This window comes from Podarcis filfolensis, assembly GCF_964270895.1.
Source record: "Podarcis filfolensis genome assembly, chromosome: 8".
Taxonomy (NCBI): Eukaryota; Metazoa; Chordata; class Lepidosauria; order Squamata; family Lacertidae; genus Podarcis; species Podarcis filfolensis.
In genome coordinates this window covers 64,881,625-64,904,897 of record NC_139611.1, presented here as the reverse complement: position 1 = coordinate 64,904,897, position 23,273 = coordinate 64,881,625, and the positions used below count along the sequence as shown (strand labels likewise).

Below are 23,273 nucleotides of genomic sequence, written 5' to 3'. Positions count from 1 at the left end.
GTCCGTTTGCTGCTGCTGCTATTTTTAAAATGCAGTGTGCACCTGTGCTATTTTAACGATATCGTGGCAAGGTATCCTTGGGATATTCTGTATATCCTTATCCCTGAGCCATTTTTGCCATCTAACGGGCTTTATTTACTATGCTCTTGATGCAAATCTTAAGAAAAATGCCCTCAGCCACTTTTTGTCGGCTCTCTTTTCCTGAAGAGACGCCGGGAGCGTAACGCCACCACGCATTGTTATTCGTACGACGCCCTTGCGCATGAGGAGACCGGGAGACGGGTCTCTGCCCGCGAGGAGCTTCCTATCGACCGGCCAGCTCTTCCTCTTCGAGGGAAGGCGGGAAGGGAGGCAGGAGAGGAGGAGGAGCTCGCCCGAGGCCGCGCGAAGCCTCTCCCGGGCTGAGGCGCCCTGCTCTCGCCCGCCTCTCCTTCCGCCCCAGGAGGTGGGCTCCCCGCCGTGTAGTGCTGCTCCCGTCCGGAGGAGGCTGCCGTGGGTGCCGAGGCCGCGCCTCCTCGCCCTCTTCCTCCTCCTTCCCCGTGTCCTTGTCTCGGCGCTGGCTGAGCTGGAAGAGACGGCGGGAGAGCAGCGGGGAAGGAGGAGCCGGGCCGGGCGGAGCTGCCGCGCTGCAGTACACGAGGAGCCGGAACACGCACCGCTTCCTCCTCCTTCCCAGCTCCCACCGGCGGATCCTCTGCCCCGCCGCAGCCGCCCGGCCTGCCCGCCCGCCGGCTTCCCCACGCCAGAGGTTCCTTCTCGCCCTCCGGCTGCCGCTGCGCTCCCTCTCGCGCTCCCGGCTGCCTCCTGGTCCGGGTCTCTGCTTGCAGCTGCTGCTGCCGCCGCCCTCTTCCTTCTCCTGCCTCTCGCCTGGGCATCTGGTCCCGTTTTCCCCTCGGGCGGGGGGCTCTTGCTGTCGGGCGCTGCCTGCTCCTTCCTCGCTCTCAGACCTTGCCTCTCTTTTCTAGAGGGCACCCAAGGCGCAGGAGCAAGATTTTTGGGACTCTTCCCTCCCGCCCCGAAAAGCCGCAGGCTCTTTCTCTCTCACACTCCACCCTCGTCCATCCCTAACAGGAGAAGAACGCAGCCGAAAGAAAGCGCCCCCGGACCTTATTATGAGAGCTTTACCACACCAGTCTCCGTTTAGGTTTTCCACCTGGACACGGTATCCTTCGGTGGCCTCGTTTTATTTCTCGGGCTCCTGCTTCCTCCTCTTCCTCCTCCAATGAAGCATCTCCCTGGAAGCTGTGTTCTCTGACATTTCCCCCCTTCCTTCAAAGAAGCTACGGCGGCCGCCTGCTAAGGCCAGCAGCTCCTCCTGGGTGCGTTTCATTTTATCTTTTTCGTTTGTAGTGGGAGAGATCAGGAGGCCCAATGGGGGCGAGGTTCCTGGGGGCTCCTTGCTATTGCCGGGCTTTGCCCTTCCTGTTCTGCGCAGCGGCCCTCCTGGCGCTGCTGCCGGGCAGCACCGGCAGCGTGAACCCCGGGGTCACTCAGCAAGTTTACTCCCCGGAGCTGAAAGCGGCGGTCGAAAGCATCACCACTGCTCCGCCGGTGTCCCTAGACAGCCATCCTGAATCCAAGCACCCCAAGAACACTTCGGCTCCCGGAAAACACACGCACCAGAAGGCGTTTCCTGTCCTGGGCATCGACTACAAGCATGTAAGGATCCCCTTCGAGATTGCGCTATGGATCCTGCTCGCCTGCCTCATGAAACTGGGTATGTAATGTGTCTGGTTGGTTGGTGTGTGTTTGTGTATGATGATGGGTCTGCATTTTGTATTTTTTGCAGAGCCAGTACTGCCAGGTGCAGTGGTGGACCTACATTTTGGAGGCCTTGAAGCTTCAACTGTTATGAGGCCCCCAGCGGCAGGGTCTGTTTACTTTCTTCAGTGCGGTTGTTTACAACATCTGTTCTGCTGACTCTCAAACTTTGGGATTGTTGAAATATATACAACAACAACAAATTAATCAATTCGAGTCATGCTTTCAATGCAATGTGGACTAAAGCCGTTTCTGGGATCCCTGTGGGAATCGTGGTCCCTGAAGCTTAAGCTTCATTAGTTTCATAGTAGATCTACCCCCGGCCAGGTGATTTTAGATTTTCAGTTTAAGATCTTACTGGGTGGGTGGGTGTGGACTTCTCTTCCTAGGTGGCAACGTGTCTTGCTTCATTCACTGCAGAAGGTGGTAGGTCAGTCTTGCTGGGCTTGGGGACCCTCCTGCTCATTCTTCTGAGTGGGACCCATGACTTCTTCCCCCAAGGCTTGCCCTGGTGGGTACCACTGATCTGAAGCATTGCAGGGCTGCATTTCCCTGAAATTGCTACTCCCTTCATACTGTTGAGGCCGTCCTGAGACACTTATGTGACTTAACCAGAGGCCTGGCAGAATGCTTAGTTTGTGGAGTGGTGTACTTCTCTTATGATGCTCTTTGTGTACATGACACATGATCACATGTGGTGCTTGCTTAGGAGCAAAGCGTCTGATACCCTGCAGGGTCACGTCTGCATACTAAACAAGGGAAGTTCCCATGTTCTCCTTCAGGATAGAACTCCCTTGTGGTATGTGCTATGTATTATCTGGCCCATTGTGGTCACATGCAATATAAGCAGTGTTAGAAACTCAGATATATAAGCTGGGCGCCAAATGGCTCCTTAAACCGGGGTTACAATTGCCAAAACGGAATGTCTTGTTGTCATTTTGGGGCCAGACAGCTCGAATGTCATATTTTTCAATTTGACGTTTTGGTTCCTGAAATTTGTTCTGACTGCGCAGATAAAATATCACAGAATTCTACAGGATGTGTTTTTAAATTCACCTCCAGATGGTGATGTCAGGTGCCTGGGCATATTCACTTAGTCTCTAGTGCAAAATGTACCTGGTACCTGGCAAATTTCAAATGCTGATTAAAAATGAACAGGTTCCTTGGTCCTGGGTTTTCAGGGAAAAGCCATTCCAAAGGGTTTGAATGGTTAACTTTACTGTGGAAGGTCTGTAGCTCAGTGTTGGAACCTTCTGCATTCAAAGCTCTAAGAGATCCCTGGCATCTCCAGGTAGGGTTGGGCAGAACTCCCTGTCTGAAACACTGTGGAGCTGCTGCTGGTCAGTGTAGATGTTTTTCGGCTAGATGGACCAATGATCTTCTTTCGCATAAGGTAGCTTTCTTGTATTCCTATGTTGCATTGAAGACAGTAACAATGATTGTGTTCATGGTAGATCCAAGTCCTTGAAGACAATCTGTGGACAAAGGTGAAGTTGCTCAAATATTGGAAGTGGGTTTGTAGGCCATCTGGTCCACCCCCTCTGCTTGATGCTCGACAGTGCTCTTGGAAACTCCAGGCAAAAGAGATCATACACAAAGACAGCTTTCTGTTACGCCTGCCTCCTTTTTTCTTCTGAAGCCAAGGCTGACCTTCCTAGATTCAGGGACTAACTTAGCAAGTAGTATCCTAAGTGGATGCAGCAAAGGATTTTTTCCACAATTGTGCAGCCCTGCCCCCATTTATAGAAGCAGTAGGGAGTATTTTTCTGCCTGAGGGCTACATTCTCTTCTGGGCAACTTTCTGGGGGCCTCATGCCAGTGACCATAAGGGCCAAACAGAGAGGTCTGGATCTTTGCATTTTGCCCCCTGGCCCAAGCCTCCCCATCCCGCATGTGTGGCCCAATTTACATGTAACACTTTGCTGCAGTTAATAGCTTTTCAGGGTCGAGAGGTTTGCTAGTGCACGCTGCCTGATCGCTCCTGCTTAGCTTGTTCCCTGGCATAAGCAGCAAGCCTCAAAGCCTCATCTCATTATATGCAAACCAGGATCACGGTTTGTGTCTCCTGGCTGAACTGATCAGCAGGCCAAGGACAAATTATTGTGGTTTGTTCCCAGGTTCAGACCTAATGAGAAGCTAACACTCCATGGCTTGTTGCTCATGCTCACACCTTGGGAGGAGTGAAGTGGGAGTGATCATGCTGCTTGATCCCAATAAGCCATTAACTATGACTTATCTCTGCATGTGAAAGAGGCCTGTATCACAGGCTCTAAAGCTGCCTTCTGAATAGAGGTCACACCTCTATGCTTCATCCCAGACTGTAGCAGAGATTACCTCTGTTTCACTGAGGAAGTGAAAGGAAAGGGGATGGAGAGAGATGTGCTTGCTTTCATGATCTGTTCCTTTGTGCTATTATCTGCCCCCTTGTTAATGTTAAAAACTTGCATGAAGAACTAGGGTCATGGAGTTGCATGTTTGCCTCTTGGGAAATTGGGTACCAGTGACAGGACTGGCTCTCTTAACATAGCCTGGGATCTCATACAGCCGAATGCCTTGATTTAGGTTAGGCTGTTCGATGATAAAATGTAAGTACTGAAAAGGAGACAGGTGCTTTTGGCTGAGAGGTATGCAGTGCACAAAGTACCTGCAGGTGAAAAGTTGAGTAGTGACGATTGTGTTGCTTCCCCTGACCTAGCACATGAGAAGAGCCCTGCTGGATCAGGCCAGAGGCTCATCTGGTCCAGCATCCTGTTCTCACCCTGACCAGCTAGATGCATATAGGAAGCCTGCAAAGCAGTGCTGATCATAACAAGTGCCCTTTCCTTTATGTAAAGAAGCCAAGCTTTATGCCAGCAGACAAGACAGTGCAAACCCTGCAACAAGATAAGAGGAGGACTTGGTCCAGACACTCTTAGGCCCCAGAGATGTGGCAAGGATCAAACCAACTTAGGAGAAGGGCTGCAAGGCTCCTTAAATGCAGCTCAGGGACAAGGCCAGGGATCTGAGTTCCAGGATCAGGACCTGCAAATGGAGACTGCATAGGGAAGCTGTCTACAGTTGGCCCTGCCTACCCATCAGTTTTAAACAGAAGCAGGGAAAGTCCAGCTAACTTGTGCACATTGCCTGCCCCACTGTGAACTCCTGGCCTGACGTGGGGAACTCCTGTCTCTTGGAAGGACCTGGGTCTGCTCCTGTCCCTTCCTCTTTCCTCCTCCCCTGAGAGCTCAGTCTGTGATGTGCAGCTCTCCCCCCACTCATCTGGTGGAGAAGTGTCCTCTCTGGCATTGGATGGCCCTGTCTTCTCATCTTGAGCCAAGGAAGGAGAAGCCCTGTGTGGCTTTCAGAGGGAGGGTCTGAATGGAGGCCCTGGCTCAAAGTTGGGGGCTTGAGCAGGAGGGCTCTGATCTATGGCCTCTTCTTCCTTCCTCCTCCTCCTCCTCCTCCTCCTCCTCCTCAGAGTCCTCTGGACGGGCCAGGACATCTCCCTACTTGTGCTCCCCAACAAGTAGGTGGCTTCCTCTGGGTATGCTGTTTCCTGCACATGACTTATGGAACATTTCCCTGCAGTTGTTTCACTAATGCATGTTGTCAGGCGTCTCACTGACTTGGCAGGTAATGCACAAGGAAATGGAGATGGGGGGGTGTATATGCAGAAGCTTGTGGAGGACGGAAGGACGAGGTGGGAATGCTGGTCAAACAAGTACCCATGTGCAAGCCTATGTGGATGTGGCCGGCCACTTCCTGTGTTTTGTGGATGGTGTAATACTCAAGTTCTAAATGACTGGACTTTATGCTTACAGGAAGCAAAGACAGTGCAAGGAGAAAGCTGCCAAGAAGTCTGAATCTGCATGAAGATACATACGCTAGATGAGGAATGAGGAACCTGCTGACCTCCAGTTGTTGCTGGACTTCAATTCCCATCAGCCTCAGACAGCATGCTCCATGCTCCAGGATGATGGGAGTTTTCATCTCGCAACATCTGGAAACCATCAGGTTTCCCATCTTTGCTGTTTAAGAATTGTTTGTTACTTTTGAACTATTTGATACACTTTCATACACTATTTTAATGGAAATAGGTTCTATTTAAGAATCTGTCTTCACTCTTCAGTCATAAAATTATTATTATTATTATATTTTAAATTTCTATACCACTCTTCATCCGAGGATCACAGGACGGTTTAGAATATATAAACACAAAAATACATAACATAGTAACAAACAAAACAATTTTCCCCTACACATTTTAAAAGGCCATAGATTGTTTAATTAGTCAAAGGTCTGGGAGAAGAAGGATGTTTCTTCCTGGTGCTTAAACGCAAGTATTCCATAGAAATTCATATTAAATTGGAATGCCACAAATGTGAAAAATGTGTCAGCAGAAGTTACATCATTGGGTGGAAATCCCAGCCTCATTTCCTAGAAGTCTTGAACACTCCCTTCTCACTGCGATATGACATGTTGTTATGCAGCTTAGAGTCCTGTAATATAATGAATGCACAAATCTCAAGGCATAAGAGAAGGCAGTACAACCCGTGGCCCTCCAGATGTTGTTGGACTCCAACTCCCAACAGCTTTAGCCAGGGTGGCCAATGGTTGGGGGTGATGGGAGTTGTAGTTCAGAAGCATCTGGAGGGCCACAGGCTCCTTTAAATGGCTCAGGATCACAATACCTCAAGGACTACCTCTTCTTTTTATGAACTGACCCAGACCTTGCAATTGTTACCTGAGGCCCTTCTTCGTGTGCCTCCTCTGCAAGAGGTCCGGAGGGTAGCAACATGAGAACGGGCCTTTTCTGTGGTGGCTCCCAGTTTGTGAAAAGCTGTCCCAAGGGAAGCTAACCTGGCACCTTCATTACATATATTTAGGCATCAGGCAAAACCTTTTCTTTTTCACCAGACTTTGGGCTGATTAACATTCTATGTTCTTTTAAATGTGTTTGTGGGAGGGCAGTTATTGGTTTGTTTTTGTTTTGTATTTTGTGTTTTCATTTTGTATTGTTATGTTGAACTGCCCTGTGACTTTTGGATGAAAGGCAGCATACAAATTTAAGTAATGATAATGTTAATACTACTAATAACTGACAGTTTTCATCTTTATTTCCAAGCTGTTAAAAGCTTAAAGCTCCCTTCTCTACTAAACAGCTAGCTTTGTAGAAACCCATCCTGCGTACATGTTTCTACAGAGGGATTACAGATCAGTATGACAAATGAGGATCCTTACTACGGGAGACAGACAAGTTTGCCTTCAGCAGGCCAGTGGTCAGGGCCGATGGGAGTTTATTTATTTATTACATTGATATCTTGCCCTTCCTGCCAAAGGAGACCAGGACCACCCAATAGTTGTAGTGTAGAACATGTGCAGAGCACTAGGTAGGGCAGGGCTGGCAGAGTAGATCTAGCCAGTGGACCAGTTCCTGCCCCGCCCAGTCCCCACAGGACATCATCTTTCTTTTGCAATAGTATATTGTCCCCAGAATGTGTGTTTTTTTTTCATCCAGAGGCTTTTCCATGACTCTGGAAGCATCACTTCTGACTTCATGCAACCTTCTCTAATTCATGGAGTTGTTTTGATTCACGGTATCTCATCCATTGCCTTCCCTACCCTCTTTTCCTTACATGCATGTTTCAGACAGTGAACCTTCAGGCAAGTCTCTGTTCCTTTCTGTTACTCTATGTTTCATATCAGCCTTCCCCAAGCTGGTGCCCTCCAGGTGCTGTTGGACTCTCTCAACTCACATCGGGCCCCAGCCAGCTCGGTCAGTAGTCAGGGCTGATGAGAATTGTACTCCTTAACATTTTCTAGAGGGCACCAGGTTGGGGAAGGCTGTTTTATACTGTAGGTGCTGAAAAAGAATAAAACAGCTGCCTTAAATTTTACAAAAAGTGCTTAAAGGGCCATACTTACTCATTTCATTTATATCTGGCTGTTCCTCTAAGGAGATCAATGCTATGTACATGGGTCTTTCTCCCCTTTCCATTTCATCCCCACAGCAACCCTGAGAGGTAGGTCAGTCTCCCTCAAGAAACTTCATTCAGTGAGAGCTCCATGACTGACCAGGGGTCTGAACTTGGTTCTCTCCAATTAGCCTGACATGCTTTCCACTGTACCATAGTGGCTCTACGTGGCAGGTGCAGAACGTGGTCAGAAATATCTTATAATACGTTGCCTTTGTTCATATTGATGCAACTTAAGATACTTTAGGAGGGCACATCTGTACCTGACACCAGGCCTCTTTCCTTGGGGGAGTCCCTGAGCTGTTGAAGCCTCCCCTAGAGCAAGGATGGGGAATCTGTGGGCCTTCTTAATTTTGGTTGGAAAAGTGCAAAGTTTGAATTCTCCCATCAGTGTATTAGTCTAGGTGGTTGGTGCATTTTAAAATATGGACTGGACCAAGTTCATTTCCTTCCCTAATGCAGACACCTCTCTAATAGCTGCTTCTGTTCCATCCAGTTTCCAGACATCTAATGTAAGGTCAGACCAACATGGGCAGGATAATTACCCGGGAGTGTTTTTCAACCTTAGCCCATAACTCTCAATTGCAATGTTGAGCCTAACAATTTAGTTCTGAAATCTGTGTGTCTCCCAGATAAGTGTGGCTTGCTAAATTGGTTGCTGGACTGATGCGCCTCCACTTTTAATGATGTGGGAGAAGAAAGGGGGCTTGAGCTACATTTTCCAGCACATCCACCTCTTTGTCTGATGATCTGGGTGTTTAATTGGCACCACTCCTACATCTCATTGTAGTACCGAGACAGACAATTGCAGATGAGATGGAAATAACAGGATACTTGTCTGCCTCTGTGGTTCTGTCTTGTGCTGCTTGCCATGCACTTTTATCTGATTGTCTGCCCCACCTGTTGCTCTTGTAGGGGGCTCGTGTGTTAATGTACCAAGCAAACTTGTTTGCTTACATGATGGGGCATTGGTAAGGCAAGAATTATGCTCACTAAGCTTTCTTCTTTTTAAAAGCATGCTGCTGTCCCAAATCCTGAGGGTGTGTAATGATTCTTAAAATGAAAACCTGACGGTATGTGGGCATGCTTTAGAAAGCATGGCAGGGTAGCCAACACACTGTCCCTGGATGTTATTGGGCTACAACCACTATCAGCCTCAGCCAGCCTAAACAAAATGCTCAGTGCTGTTGGGAGTTGTAGGCTGCCCCTGAAGTATGACAGCACTCTGTGTCCAAACTAGATGTGTTGTTCCAAAATGCATTCATTCCAATTGCTTTGCTCTGTAGTGACCTAAACAGTCTTCTAGGCTGCAGCTTTTACTGCAGCCTCCTGCCAAAAGTGTTATAATAAAGGGATACAGTCTGTTCTGCACAAGGATTTTTTTTTTTTTGTTACCCTTCGTTTCCATTTAACACTCTGATTATGTATTATCCCCAGGTGAAAAATGGATGGATCGTTAAATCATGGAAAAGTTTGTACCTCTTTATTGGGGGAAAGTAATACACCGTCCCTGTTTCCAGCCATCGCTTGGCCCCTCATTAATTTATTTGGATGACTGCCCTCTCTTTAACACTAAAATTGCACCTGTGTTGCCATTAATGTAGAGAACTATTAACTATATGTTCTAAAACCAGTTACCTAGTGATCCTGGAACCTGGCTACATCCTGATCCAGACTAAAACTCCTCCCCCCCCTTCTTTTCAGTCTGGTCTCTGGCAACATTTGTGCAAATTCTGCATTATCTAAATATGGAGAAGTCTTTTTTATTTTAAACATAAAAAATTGAATGGAAAACCCCATTAGAAATGCATGCTAAATACATGCCAATTTGGCGCCTTCAGATGTTGGTGCAACAGGGTCAAAGGGGCACAGCCCCACCAAGCTCCTTGGGGCGCAGCCCCACCTTCCTGCCATCTTACTTAAAACCAGTTAGCTTCCTCCTCCTCAGCCTCAGTGTTGCCCTTGTAGAACTCTGCAGGGAAGAGGATCAGAACAAAATTATAATTGGTTCTGATTCTGTCTGTCATTGGCTTTGAACCCACCTGCTGTTAGTCTCCCTGCCTTCCACCCCACCAGCCTCAATGGGCACCAGCAGCCACTGCCTGGTGCCCTCCCATATCTTTTGGACTACAAATCCCATCACCCCTAGCACAACCTGTGACATCTGGCACACTACAAGTTCTTCATCCCTGGTTGTGGGTTCCAGCTAAAATTGTGGTTAATCTTTAGTGAGGTAGGCCAAGCATCCTTCTTCTGGAGACAGATTTAATTATCACCGGGTTCTGGATCTGTGATGACAGTCGCAAGGCGCAAGCCATCTGTTCCTTGACATTTTGTCAAGAGTCCAAGTATCAGGCGCAAAGGATCTTGGGTGATGAATGTTCATGACTGGTGTTGGACCTTCTGTCAAGCTTCTTCATATTCTTCTGGCTGAGTGGGATACCCCCACCATCACCTTGTCAAAATATTTTGTTCCCTTTTAGTTGTGCTTTGCCTGATCCCTATGTAAACCCTGGATCGTGCCCCAGAGATCTTTAGCAGTGCAGAAGGATTCCTGAGGAAAAAATCCAGTGTGGAAATAATTCTTTGGAGATGGCAAGCTGGAGAAGCATGACTTTTAAGGCTGGGATGGCAACCCATTTCCAACCTGAGGGCCGCTTTTTCTTCTAGGGGCCACATGCCAGTGCTGTGGGTGCAGTAATAAGTCAAAGGGGGCAGAGCAATGAAAGTAAATGTATAGTTTGTTGGTGGTGCTGGCTGCTTTTCCCCTCACAGACCTACAGTTCCCAGAGCAGTTTAGCAGTCAATCCTCCTTCGCAGGGAACTCTGGAAATTGTAGATCTGTGAAACGAACAGCTGTCTCCTAAAAACTCTCAGCACCCTTAACAGACTACAAGTACCATAATCCTTTGCAGGGGAAAGCCATGGCTGTTAAAAGTGGTATGACACTGCTTTAAAAATATACTGGAGGTGGAGGCCTTGGCCTCGCACTCCCATCCCCAACCTTTGAAGCGAAGCTAGACTTTGGCTTGGCCAGGTTAGGGCTGCCAGGACCCTTCAAACCCAAATTCCTAGTCAATAGACTTTTGAAAAGGAAAGAAAGGCCCTGTCTACTAACAAGTAAGGGTACTTTATACTTTTAGGCACTGGCTTGCCTCAAAGGCCTTTGTCTGAGTGCGTTCCCCCCACCCACCGTGCTTGTGTGTGTTGTGTTTATGCACAATCTATTAAATGGCTGCTTTTGGTATTTACCTGAGTTTCATGGCTTGCTCTGCCATGACTGCACCTTAGGGGCATGGCCATGCTGGATGGGGCTGATGGGAGTTGTAGTCCAAAACTGGAAGGCCCCTGGCCGGCGAAGGCTGGCGTAGATGTCCTTAACATTTTATTACTGTAAGCTGTGAGGTGTCTTTAACATAATGCAGCCTCTGGGTACACCTTCTTTCACTCCTGACTTTCTCTTCCTCCACCCCCCTCTTCTAAGCTGTGTGTGATGTAAGATCAGCAGCTGATGCAGCTCTTCTTCTTAGCTGGGACTGCTGTAATGACTGAGTCATTGCAGAGGGTGCCCCCCCCTGCCGGTTTTCTGTTTGCAACCCTTGGGTTTTGCAATCTGTCTAGGTCAGGACTGGCTGATTGGGTTGGTGTGCAGCCACCGGCTTCATTGACCTGGCTCTTAATTGCCACCTAACTCCAAACAGTGCTTTGGGGACAGGGTGGGGGGAGAACGTACCTCTATAATTTAGGCAAGCAAGGTTGGCTGCCAAACGATCTTGGCTTTAAGCCTTTTCGTATTAATTATGATGACTGAAAAAGTGAACTGCTTGCAGATTGTGTGCACTTGGACAGGCTGACTGACCGCTGTGTGATGGGTTGAGCCATGTGCTATCAAGGAGCTTATTAGATATACGTCACCCGCGACAAGCCTCACATGGGTCCGTTTACACAATGTGCTATTTTTGTAATGTGGGATGGTTGCGTTGCAGAAATGTCATCTGCTCTGTTGGGCGGCTTCCTGCAATGACATCCTGGCTTTTCTACTGCAACGTTTGCTCTCTTGAGATACACGCTCAACACAATTGAACCCTGGAGTAACGTTCACCCTGGAAGTAAACCTTCATCTTTTAACTCCCCAAATACTCTTGGTCATCTTACCTTTCTTAACCAATGAACACCGTTGATTTTTGTTTCCAGCCCTCTTAGTGTTCTTTGCTGCTGCTTCTCCTGAATTTTCTTAACAACTGTAGCTCAGTTTAACAGATATTTCCACTAGGCATGTAAATTACCACTCGCCTCTGGGGAGCTAGAATTTCCTTCCAAGTGACCAGGGAGGGGGAGTTCCTATAATCTGGAAGAGTAGTTCAGCTTTTCATTGTTTCCTCCCTCCCACTTTCAGACCTCTGGTGTATAAAAAATGGGTAGCGTAGGTGTGTGTTGGGAGGCAGGATAGTGTAAATGCATGTGGGCTAGTAACACTTTTGTGTGTGGGAACTAATATGCAAAGGTAACCAGATAATGTCCTCCGCAGATTGGATCCAGTGGGTGCTCTGCTGCACATGGAATGGCTGTTTTGCACCTCACAGCAGAGCATTGTGCAAGAAAATGGAAGTAAATTCAAAGATGAGAATCTGCCGGTACAACCTCTTGCACAGTTACTGTTGTTAACTGCTATTTTATGATGATGAAAATAATGTAAAAATCACTCATATGCACAACTTCAGGTCCTTCAGTTTTCCAGTTTTACACAAAGGAGAGTAAGCCTGCAACTTGCATGCATTTAACTTGTGCACATTCAGCTTTGCTGAAATAAAAAAGGGGCCAGAGTTCTTGTGAAAATGACTTGGGCAAGGTCCACCTGCCATTGAACCCAATGTGTTTTGACCGTACATGTTTCTAGCTTTAGGTGTGATCCCTGGAACAAAACCGCTGTTTAAGTCATGGGTTTACTGTACAGTGGTACCTCGGGTTAAGTACTTAATTCGTTCTGGAGGTCCATTCTTAAGCTGAAACTGTTCTTAACCTGAAGCCCCACTTTAGCTAATGGGGCCTCCCGCTGCCGCCGCACCGCCAGAGCACAATTTCTGTTCTTATCCTGAAGCAAAGTTCTTAACCTGAAGCACTATTTCTGGGTTAGTGGAGTCTGTAACCTGAAGCGTATGTAACCCGAGGTACCACTGTATAGCAAAGGCATAGAGGAGTGGGACAGAGTGCATTGGGTCACCTCATATAATGGAAGGATCCCTCCATTTTTGTTGATGCTTAAAAATTGTTGTCAGTGGTTCCCCCGCTAGAGTCGCAAGACTTTAAGTCCAAAGCACTGAGAGCTAAATTTCTTAACAGTTAACCTCAGCATACAACTGATACACTCCTTTCCCAGCAATTTTTAAACTAAAATTTTCTTATATACCCTCTAAAATCTCTGAAATGAGGTTTGTTTGTTTGTTTGTTTTTAATCTTGTGAACTGCCCTGAGATCTTCGAATGAAGGACGGAACACAAATTGAATATAAATAAATAAATAATAAAGATGTTGGACCCAAAATATGTTAGTTGCTCAGGCAAAACTATGTATTAAATGGAGTTCTGTGCAAGTTCCCCCTGACTTAAAGAAATAAAAAACCAAAAGCAACAACTCAAGACTTCATTGGAAGCAGAGGAAAGGTGACTGGGGAAGGGAGTTTTAGTTGTGCCCTTGCAGAATTTTCCTTTCAAAATTGCCCCGACCTTAAGGTGGCTCCAGGTATGTCCCTACTCTCAGGAGCAGAGGAAAGGAATAGCTTTTGGGAGGTGATTTTGAGAGGAAAAATGACCAGGTGCTAAGTGCCCCCCTTCAACTCTCTCCCCCTGCTTCTGATTTTACACCCATAAGTAACTGCTTTCTGCTTTAAAAACAAAACACTGAACTTTCCATGAGATTTTTTTTAAAGCAACATTTACCTGCCCATAACATGTAGTTTGGCTCTTAATGCCCAGATCAAGCATTTCTGCATTCCATATGAGCGTGAGATGAAGGCTAACTTTCGGTTTAAGGACGTACAGCACTGACAAAATAGTAGGTTGTATCCAGTGTCGTACTAAGTCCTTTGTTCTGACAGTGCAAGGCTTCAGGCTTTTCCAACAGGACTCCTCCCTCTTTCCCCTGTGCCCTCCCTAAAACTGTTCTGGGGTTCCCCCACCAGCCTTCCAGAGCAGATGTGGAGAGGCCGTGTGCAAGGAAAGGAGCAGGGAGTTGCCTTGCGCAATATAAATCCTTGCGCTGATGGAACATGTTAGTTGGGTGATGCCCCAGTACTATCAAAGTAACCAGAGGCACTCTTTCCTTGGCATACACATGCAAAATAAACGATAGCATCAGAGTCTTGGGGGCATGCAGTGATTCCCACACTGCTCTGGGTGTTGGCATTGTGTGTATGAATAGCATGACTGCTGGAATGACTGATCATGACGCTCTTTTCCACCAAATCACCACGCTTCTTTCTGGATGGTGCTGATCGGGTTGGCGAACTGCTGGATCCACGTGCACCTCTCCCATGTGGTGAACTACTCAAGCCTGTATGGTGACCATAACGGTGGCAGCCTTCTCATTGAAGTACCTTCAGCCCCTGGGCTGACTCCGGCTACCCAGACTGGCCATCGGCTCCTCTGCAGGATGGAGAATAAAGGGGCTTGTGTCTTGTTTGAGCAACAAGGCCTTCCTGGATCCTTGGTTAATCTGTGGTCCAGCTCTCTCTGGGGTACCACCAGACAAAAAGCTCTCTCTGCTCCAGCACCTGCTTTCAAACAGGCCGGTCACATACCCTTGGGGGAACCCACAAGCTTGGTGTGAAGGCGATAACTGTTTCTAGCCAGGACAAGTCCTGTAGAGTTGCATGCTGGATATATAGCAATGACTGGCTGTCAAAAATTTGCTTAATCCCCTTTCAAAGCCATCTGAGTAAGGGGCCATCTTGTGGCAGAGAGTTCTGTAAGTTAATAATGCTTGAGGCGTGTAGGGCTGGAGCACCGAATGAAATTTATATTTATAATAAAGCTTCCTTTCTTTGTGAGAAATCACATGTATTGATAGCATTTCAGTGTCTTAAAATGCAGGCATGCTTTTTCACTCTGGAATAGAGAGAAGCTCACCCTAATAAAATACTGAGTGAGGGAGCCGGAACCCATTTTTAGATCCTAATTACCGTCTCAAGTGTGGTAATATCTCATGGAGTGGCTTAATAATAATACTTTGTGTATGAGACTTAAGCAGCCTAACTGCACATGATTACACCCTTATGAGATTTTGAAGGCTCTCAATATGCTGTGCTTTATGAATACCACGGACTGATTCTAAGTTGGGTATGCTTTAATAATTAGTATAACGGCTTGCTCAGATGTTTTTCTTGAGGTTAGACAGTGCCGGAGTGAGAGAGAGTTTTGCCACACTGGAGGTTGATGTCAGTGATGTCACTTGTTCAAAGGCATTATTTTCTTTGCAAGCCAAAATTAAGTCAGAAAACCAAGAGGAGCTAATTAAGCTGCTTCATCCCTGTTTACACTAACCGTGGTTAGCTTTGCTCAGAATCTTAACAGTCAAACTGAGGGTCAAAAGGTGGTTTGCAAACCTTGCTCTTTTTGGGGGGTGGGCAAACGTTTAATTATTATTGAGCTTTTACAGATGCACAAAATACTGCTGTGCAATAGATGCTTCATAATACGAATGCACCCTCCTTACTGAATTATGAAAAAGACATACTCGATCATCCAGATTCCCCCTAAATCAGTATGAGAGCCAGGCAGGTGTCCCTGTGGGCAATGCAGACCCTGGCTAGAGTTAACCATGGTTAAAGTGGTCAGTTGTAGAGATGTAAAGCCATAACCGTGGCTGGCTATGAAAAGGGAATGGAGTGTGTAAGCCACCCTCTGGTGAATCTGCCACTCTAACCATGGTTGGGAGGTCAGGAATGCTACATCAATATGTTGTTGTTTAGTCGTTTAGTCGTGTCCGACTCTTCGTGACCCCATGGACCAGAGCACGCCAGGCACTCCTGTCTTCCACTGCCTCCCGTAGTTTGGTCAAACTCATGCTGGTAGCTTCGAGAACACTGTCCAACCATCTCGTCCTCTGTCGTCCCCTTCTCCTTGTGCCCTCCATCTTTCCCAACATCAGGGTCTTTTCCAGGGAGTCTTCTCTTCCCATGTGGTGGCCAAAGTATTGGAGCCTCAGCTTCAGGATCTGTCCTTCCAGTGAGCACTCAGGGCTGATTTCCTTAAGAATGGATAGGTTTGATCTTCTTGCAGTCCATGGGACTGCAATATAATCCCCCACAAATCAAACGGCGCCTACTTTGAGTCTCCGCCTCAACCCACCCACCCCAAACGTCTCTGTTCCTCCAGCCATCAGCAATGCTTGTCTCCTTACCTGGCTGTATTCCAAATGAAACATTATCATTCCAGCCCCACCTAGTTATGTGGGATGGTTTGAAGGTACTAGCTACCAATGGTGATGCTGCGTTTAACAAAAATAACAACAAGAAAACTTCTCCTTCCAGCTATTGCACAAGCATCCTTGATAGCTTCAGAAACCTCAGGTGTTCATTGGCAGTAACCAGGTTATACAACAGACACTCATGTCTTCACTTGATTCAGGAGTGTCCCCATTGCAATATGATATGAGAATCCAGCATCGTCATATATTTTAGAGGCATCAACAGTTATTAAAAGAAAGCAAATTGAATGTCTCAAAGGGAAACCTTAAATTTATGGGCTGTGTCAAGACCTTGACACTAATGAATGAAGAATTGGAAAGAACAGAGAACATTATGTTGTTCAGTAAAAAACAACAGGTATTTGAAGAAATTGAACTGGAGAGATCAAGATGGATTGGTTTGCCCTGGATCCTGATTAATTTTTAGGAATATTATGTGAGAAGGTTTAGAAAATTATCTAGATAACCTCTGTTGACCTTTCCCAATGTATTTAGAGGTTTGAAAGCGAGAGCAGGAGGGGCCTTGAAACGACCCATCAACAGTTAGGGCAGGGGATCAGCTCCTGGGTATCATTCACTTGATCATAGTCTTTCCTACTATGATGAGATGGATTATATTTCTCTTTAAATGACAGCAATTGTTTCTATATTTTGCGTCTACAAATTGACATATACAATTTTAAAGCAAGGGAAGCTCCCCCCCCTTTTGAGGGTGTGTAAGGGGGACGGGGGCATTCATAGCTATCCTACTGTTATGAAAAGAAAATGATCCCAGGGCAAGGCCAAAGAGATAAAACCAAAGAGAATGTATGCCTCAATTCTTTCACTTTCTGGAGCCTGATTTATTGGCAACCAGCTGGTTAAAGTTTACCACCGCGGAAAAAGTTTTGTGCATGTTTTCCTCATCTGACTTCTTCATGAATGGCTTGAATGCGCCAAGGGAAAAAACTTCTTTAAAAAAGAAATGTAAATAGGAATGAATTGCAGGAGCCAGCCTTGTAAACACTTTTTATTCTTTTGATCCCCAAGGCTTAATTTGCCCAAATCAAAACTGACAATTCCCATCAGGACCAAGCAGTGAGCAGATACATACTTAGCAAGGTGCCAGACCTTTGCATTGAAAATACTGTAGCTGGGAAAGAGATTTCTTCCCTCTCTTGTTTATGGTAGACAAAAGGCCCTTATAACATGGGCTCTAAATGCAAAAACAAAATGCAAAAGTGCAGCAAGATAATCTCATATGTTTGCTATTGAACAAATAATAACGTTGAATAAGATAATGGGAATGGTTCCCTATAGTTAAAAAGGTAAAGGGACCCCAGACCACTAGGTACAGTCGCGGACGACTCTGGGGTTGCGGCGCTCATCTCGCTTTATTGGCCGAGGGAGCCGGTGTACAGCTTCCGGGTCATGTGGCCAGCATGACTAAGCCGCTTCTGGCGATCCAGGGCAGCACACGGAAATGCTGTTTACCTTCCCGTCGGAGCAGTACCTATTTATCTACTTGCACTTTGACGTGCTTTCGAACTGCTAGGTTGGCAGGAGCAGGGACCGAGCAACGGGAGCTCACCCCGCCGCAGGGATTCGAACCGCCGACCTTCTCATTGGCAAGCCCTAGGCTCTGTGGTTTAACCCACAGCACCACCCGCATCCCTTCCCTATAGTTGGTGGCTTTAAAAAATCAAATTCTATGCAACAAGTTAAATTTTCCAGGGTAAATTTTCAAAATAATGTATTTTGCATAAGTATCCTGCAAAGGGGAAGAACTAAAAAGGTAAAGGACCCCTGACAGTTAAGTCCAGTCGCGAATGACTCTGGGGTTGTGGCGCTCATCTCGCTTTTTACTGTCTTAGGGAGCCTACGTTTGTCCGCAGATAGTTTTTCCGAGTCACGTGGCCAGCATGACTAAGCCCCTTCTGGCGAAATCAGAGCAGTGCACAGAAACGCCGTTTACCTTCCCACCAGAGCGGTACCTATCTATCAATTTGCACTTTTTTTGGCGTACTTTCGAACTGCTAGGTTGGCAGAAGCTGGGACTGAGCAACAGGAGGTCACCCCGTCACAGTGATTTGAACCACCGACCTTCCGGGTTGGCGCCATCGCCGAATGGCGGACTCCCTCCGAGCTCCGGAGGGAGCCGGCTCGGCAGGGGCTGGGTTTTACCGCACCGGCGATGCGGGGACCCTTAGAAACCACGGCCACGGGGGCCGTGGACTTGGAGACTCGGCTAGCACCGCTAGCGCCCTCCCGACTCGTGAAGGAGCCTTTTTAAAGGCTACGGATCGGGTGCCGGGGAGAAGCGTGGTGCTTTGAGTCCTCTGCCACCCCTGCCGAGCGAAGCCGCATGCCATCCGGCGGAGAGCGCTGACTTCTTCCATTGAGAATTTGGACTTTTAACAACAACCCGTGAGTAAATTGGAAATCGGGTTTAAAAGAAGAAAAATTTTTTGGATTTGAGACGAGCGGGGGGGGATCTAAAAAGGAAGTCAGTCCCCCTCCCTATTGTAGACATTTTAAAACAAGGATTGGGAAGCCAAGGCCCAAAAAGAACGGTATCTTTGCTAAAATCAAGAATTCCATGATGGGAAAGTACAAGAATTGTGCTGGAGGAAGAATTGAAGGAGAAGGAAAATGCACCCCCCTCCCTGGGAACCGGGGCGATTGAGGAGTGAGCCTGGTGAAAAGAGCCGGTGATTTTGACAGCTGTCAAAGTAGCTGTCAAAGTCGGAATTTTAAAGAGGATTTTATTACAAGGACCTTGCTGGTCAAATTTGTTACAACTTGATATAATTTGTTAAGACTTGAATACAAAATGGCGAAAATACGGAGAACAATCGGATTTTTGGAAACAAAGTTACAACAACCCCCCTAGAGGAGCTTCGGGACATTACAAAGATGGGCGTAAGCCGGGAAAAATACAACACTTCGGAATTTCACAGAACTGGTTATCTCCTGGGAAAGCTGCAAAACTGAAACTGAATCTCGTCTACAGGGTGTTTAGACTAAAAGGAGACAACAGAATACTTTACTGAAGAAGGAAGGGACTGAACGCAAGTTTTTGTTCCTGAATAACAACAACCCATGTAGAGTTACTAAACTTCTGAATAAGAAAGTTTTAGCAGCGGAACAAGAGGAAGCTGGACTATAACCTTGAAAGAACAATGGGGGGAATTTTATAATTTGACATTTTTAAAGATTTAGGAATTAATTTTTAAAAAGTAATCCTAAAAATGGGAAATAATTCTGCAAGGAGTTGGGGGAAAAATGGGATTGATGGACTTAAGACTTCCAGGCTGGAAACATAGATTGGAGGATAAGGGAAATTAAACCGGGGAAGGGGAGGGAGAATTAGAATCCAAAGGCTTGCAACTATTTTCTGAATTGGTTTTCTTTTTTCTAATATATTTCTTATTTTTTTTATACTTTTATTCTGTGTGCTTTTACTTTAATGGGAAAAAAGGGGGACATTGTGGAAAGAAAAGGGGGCGGGCTATGGGGAGAGATCTTTTGCTTTTTTTTATCAAGGGTGTTGCATAAGGTTTGTATAAATTTAAATTTGAACAATGGGGTATATAAATTGTGCTTTAAATCAGAAACAGAACTTGTGGAAACAACAATATGAAAGGGGAATACGGTAGGGGTGGGGGAAGGGGGGAGTCCCAGAAAGTGGATGTTTGAAAATAAGGTTCTGAATGTATCTTCATAATTTCTTTTCTTCTCTTTCTGTATTTTGGAAACTTCAATAAATATTATTTAAAAAAAAAAAAAAAATGAACCACCGACCTTCCGATCAGCAAGTCCTAGGCTCAGTGGTTCAGACCACAGCGCCACCCGTGTCCCATGGGAAGGACTAGACCATGTGAAAAATGAACATAATATTTTCAGCTTTGTATTCTGGTTATAAAAAAGCGCACCTAGGCATTCTGTCGTTGTACCCATAACCTAGGTTTAAGGTGCTATTTAGCTCCTAGGTTTTATATCTCAGTTTCTAACACTGCGTACACATGTGTCCAAGCAGTGAGCATCTGAATTGTGTGGAAACTGCCTGGCAGAAGGGCTGTTTGTGAAACCTGAACTCGCTATCTAAACCTTACTATGGATAAAAGAGAGGTTGCAGGTTTAGTATATCAGTTATATTTATCAGATTTTATACCACCTTTCAATATATGATTATGGGTAGCCTAAAAAAAGTTTAAAAAATAGAGTAAAAATGCAATAAGCGAGACGCAAAATGATAAAAACATGATAGAAATGATTATAACAAAAGATGCCACACTGAATAATTCTACATACTTTCTTGGGGGCTAAGCTAAGTGCTCTTTTATATCAGAGTCATCATTCAATTTATCAGCAATATTTAAATAATGTCAAGATGATTGATTTGCCCTTCAGTGAAACAGGAAGGCTTTATCTATCTACTCAGTGGCTTGGATGTACAGTAATAGATAGCGAAGCCTTCCCCCCACCCGACTGCTCTGCTATAAGCTGTTTATCTTGTGCTACCTTGTCAAATCTCTGCTTTATATAACACACGTGTACCAGCATCTTTGCAGAGATGTTTAGCCGAAGAGAGACACGAAATGAAGTTCTCCAACAAGCATTTTGTGAGCCTTTTTGTCTAAGCAACTGAATGACTGCTGGGTTGGCCCAAAGACGCTTGGTACCAAACCATAGCATTGCACCAAGTCATAAGGACTAGAAACTTCTTAATAGTTTCCATGTACAAATAGGGAACCAGCTTCAATAGCATCAGTCTCCCTTTCAGAGTGAATTTCTCCATTTTACTTCCTGGTATTTAGATAGAGGTTTTGCATGTGATGCTCTGGTAACACGCAAACATGCTTCTCAGACTCTGGCTTTGAGCCCTGTTTTTATTTATTTAGTGACATTTAATATTTGGGTCAACTCCCAGGTTGGCTCAGAAATTAACAATAAAACAAGATGCAACCATGGACAACACAGTAACTGAAAGCAGCAAGCCTCAGCCAGCATGGCCAGTGGTGGGAACGAAAATGGCCATTTATCCTTAGCTGAAACCCCTAGGTTAGGGTTGGCTAACCTATGGTCCTCCAGATGTTGGACCAATTCCCATCATCCTTGGCTATTGGCCATGCTTGCTGGGGCTGATGGGAGTTGCAGTTCAACAACATCTCAAGGGTCAGAGGCTCCCTGCCCCTGTCTTACTCCTTTAGCTGTTATGTGTTGCCAATAAGAAAATATTGGATTGGAGCCTATGACCCGTATGTTGCTGGCTGTAATTTTAGAGCTACCTTAAATCTTGAGTGAATCAGCCTTTACATGTTGAAATGATAAACCATAGTTCAGGACGGTTTACAAAAAACGAATTAGAATAAAAATCAAGTTTCCATCTGTGTTGGAAGTCATGAGAAGTAATAATGTAATCTTGGTTTCCAGGTTAGTTATGGTCCTGTTTTTCAAGATGCAATTTTTCCTCTCCTTGTGGCTTTAATGGCTATTCATATTTAATGGTTTATAAAGCTTTAGTAATCCCCAGTGGGAAGAGCTGTTCCATGCCATTATAGCTGGTGTTACGTAGCGGATGGTGACAGGTTGGCCAATGTGAGGAGAGCATCTGCTGCTACGGTTTCCTCTCTGATGCAGATATCAAAGTAAATGCAATGCATGTGAGCCACGTAAGTTGTGAATACGTGTGTGCTTGTGCACAGACATGAACATGCTTTGCATGCAGAACGTCCAGGAAGAGCACAGAGACCTCCAGCAGCAACTTGGTACAGGGCAGATTCTTTTGTCACATTCTTTAAAGCATCTTTTAACTCATGAGCCGGCTGCAAAAGGCTCCCAGGATGGCTTACAACAAGACAGCCCCTGCCTTCAAGCTTACAGCCTGAATGACATGTCACAGAAGGAAAAGTGAGTGGGAGGGAGGAGGAGGGAAAAAGCAAACTCAGCTGCTCCTTGATATAAAGTTCTTAAACATCATCTTCTAGCAGGGAAGAGCAAAGCAAGTTCCCTGCATCTGCCAGTGGATGGGGCCAGATTATTCTCCACTCCTACCATGGTATTCTCCCTGGGGTGCAGATGGAGCTTCCTCCCTGTGGCCCTGGATCCCATCACTGATGATAGAGGCCCTTCAGGTTTGCAGTCCCAGGGCAACTCTAGTTCAGAATTCTCTGCTTCAACTGGCAGCATCTCTCCACAGTTTCTCTTTTCTCTCATAACACTAGATGCCTACCTTCCCTGCATTCTGAGCAGCAGGAGGAAAGGTGCTAACAGCTTCTTTCTGTGTGCAAACATGATGGTGGCTGATGCAGGTTCCTTTTCCACAATTGATTGGGGGGGGAATGCCTGTACCCTTTTGTGGTCTTGCCCTCTATTCTGGTCTTTTCGATGTGGCTGCCGTGGTGTGCCGTGCCACACACTGCGCACAACAATGTGCATTTTGTGACTGGTGACCCACATCAGAATCCCAAATGCACCCACTGGCCCAGAAAGGTTGGCAAGAAGGTGCTGTACTGGAGCATGCTGGGACAAGATGGAGTCGGTTGCGTTCCATAGAAGTTCTTTCTTCCATAAATCCTTTCTACAGAAAAGGTGAAGGAGGAGGGAGAAACGATCCTCATTGTGCCAGTAATTTATATGCTATTCTCTGGCAACCCACAAGGAGCAGCTCAGGAAATGACTTTGCCAGTTCTTCCCATGTCACCCAGTAGGCTGAGATACTTAAGTCACGAACAGTTCTGCTGGTGGAATAACCTCTGGCTTGAAGCTTGGTGGGGCAGGTTGAAGCCTTCCTTTGGAAGCAGCAGTCCTCTGGTCTCGATGCTTACCCGCCTCTCCAAAGCATGATTTATTGATTATCAGAGCAACTTATCATCCTGCGGTTGAGAACGTTTCTAGTACAATATTTGGCCAGGCTGACAGGAACATGGCTTGTAAAGACATAACCTTTTATTGTTTATTATTACCTTTTTTTCCTGCCCAGGCTTTCCCTAGCCCATGAGGTCAGACTCTGTTTTCATCTGTATAAATCCCCCAAATTCCAATTTTTAAAATAAAATAAAATCATATGCGTTTATACTACTGCTTTCCTGGCTTTTGTAGTCACGTTTTAGT

General features: G+C 46.1%; 1 protein-coding gene across 1 annotated transcript in view; it reads left to right on the top strand.

Annotated features, from left to right (window-relative positions):
• Positions 1–522: 522 nt before the first annotated feature.
• The window catches only part of SLC9A1 (solute carrier family 9 member A1), a 71,974-nt gene continuing 49,223 nt past the window's right edge, over positions 523–23,273 (top strand). Inside the window, exon 1 of the mRNA XM_083626997.1 lies at positions 523–1,717. Coding sequence (XP_083483123.1) covers positions 1,372–1,717 — 346 coding nt within the window. The 5' untranslated portion in view covers positions 523–1,371. The remainder of the gene's footprint in view (positions 1,718–23,273) is intronic.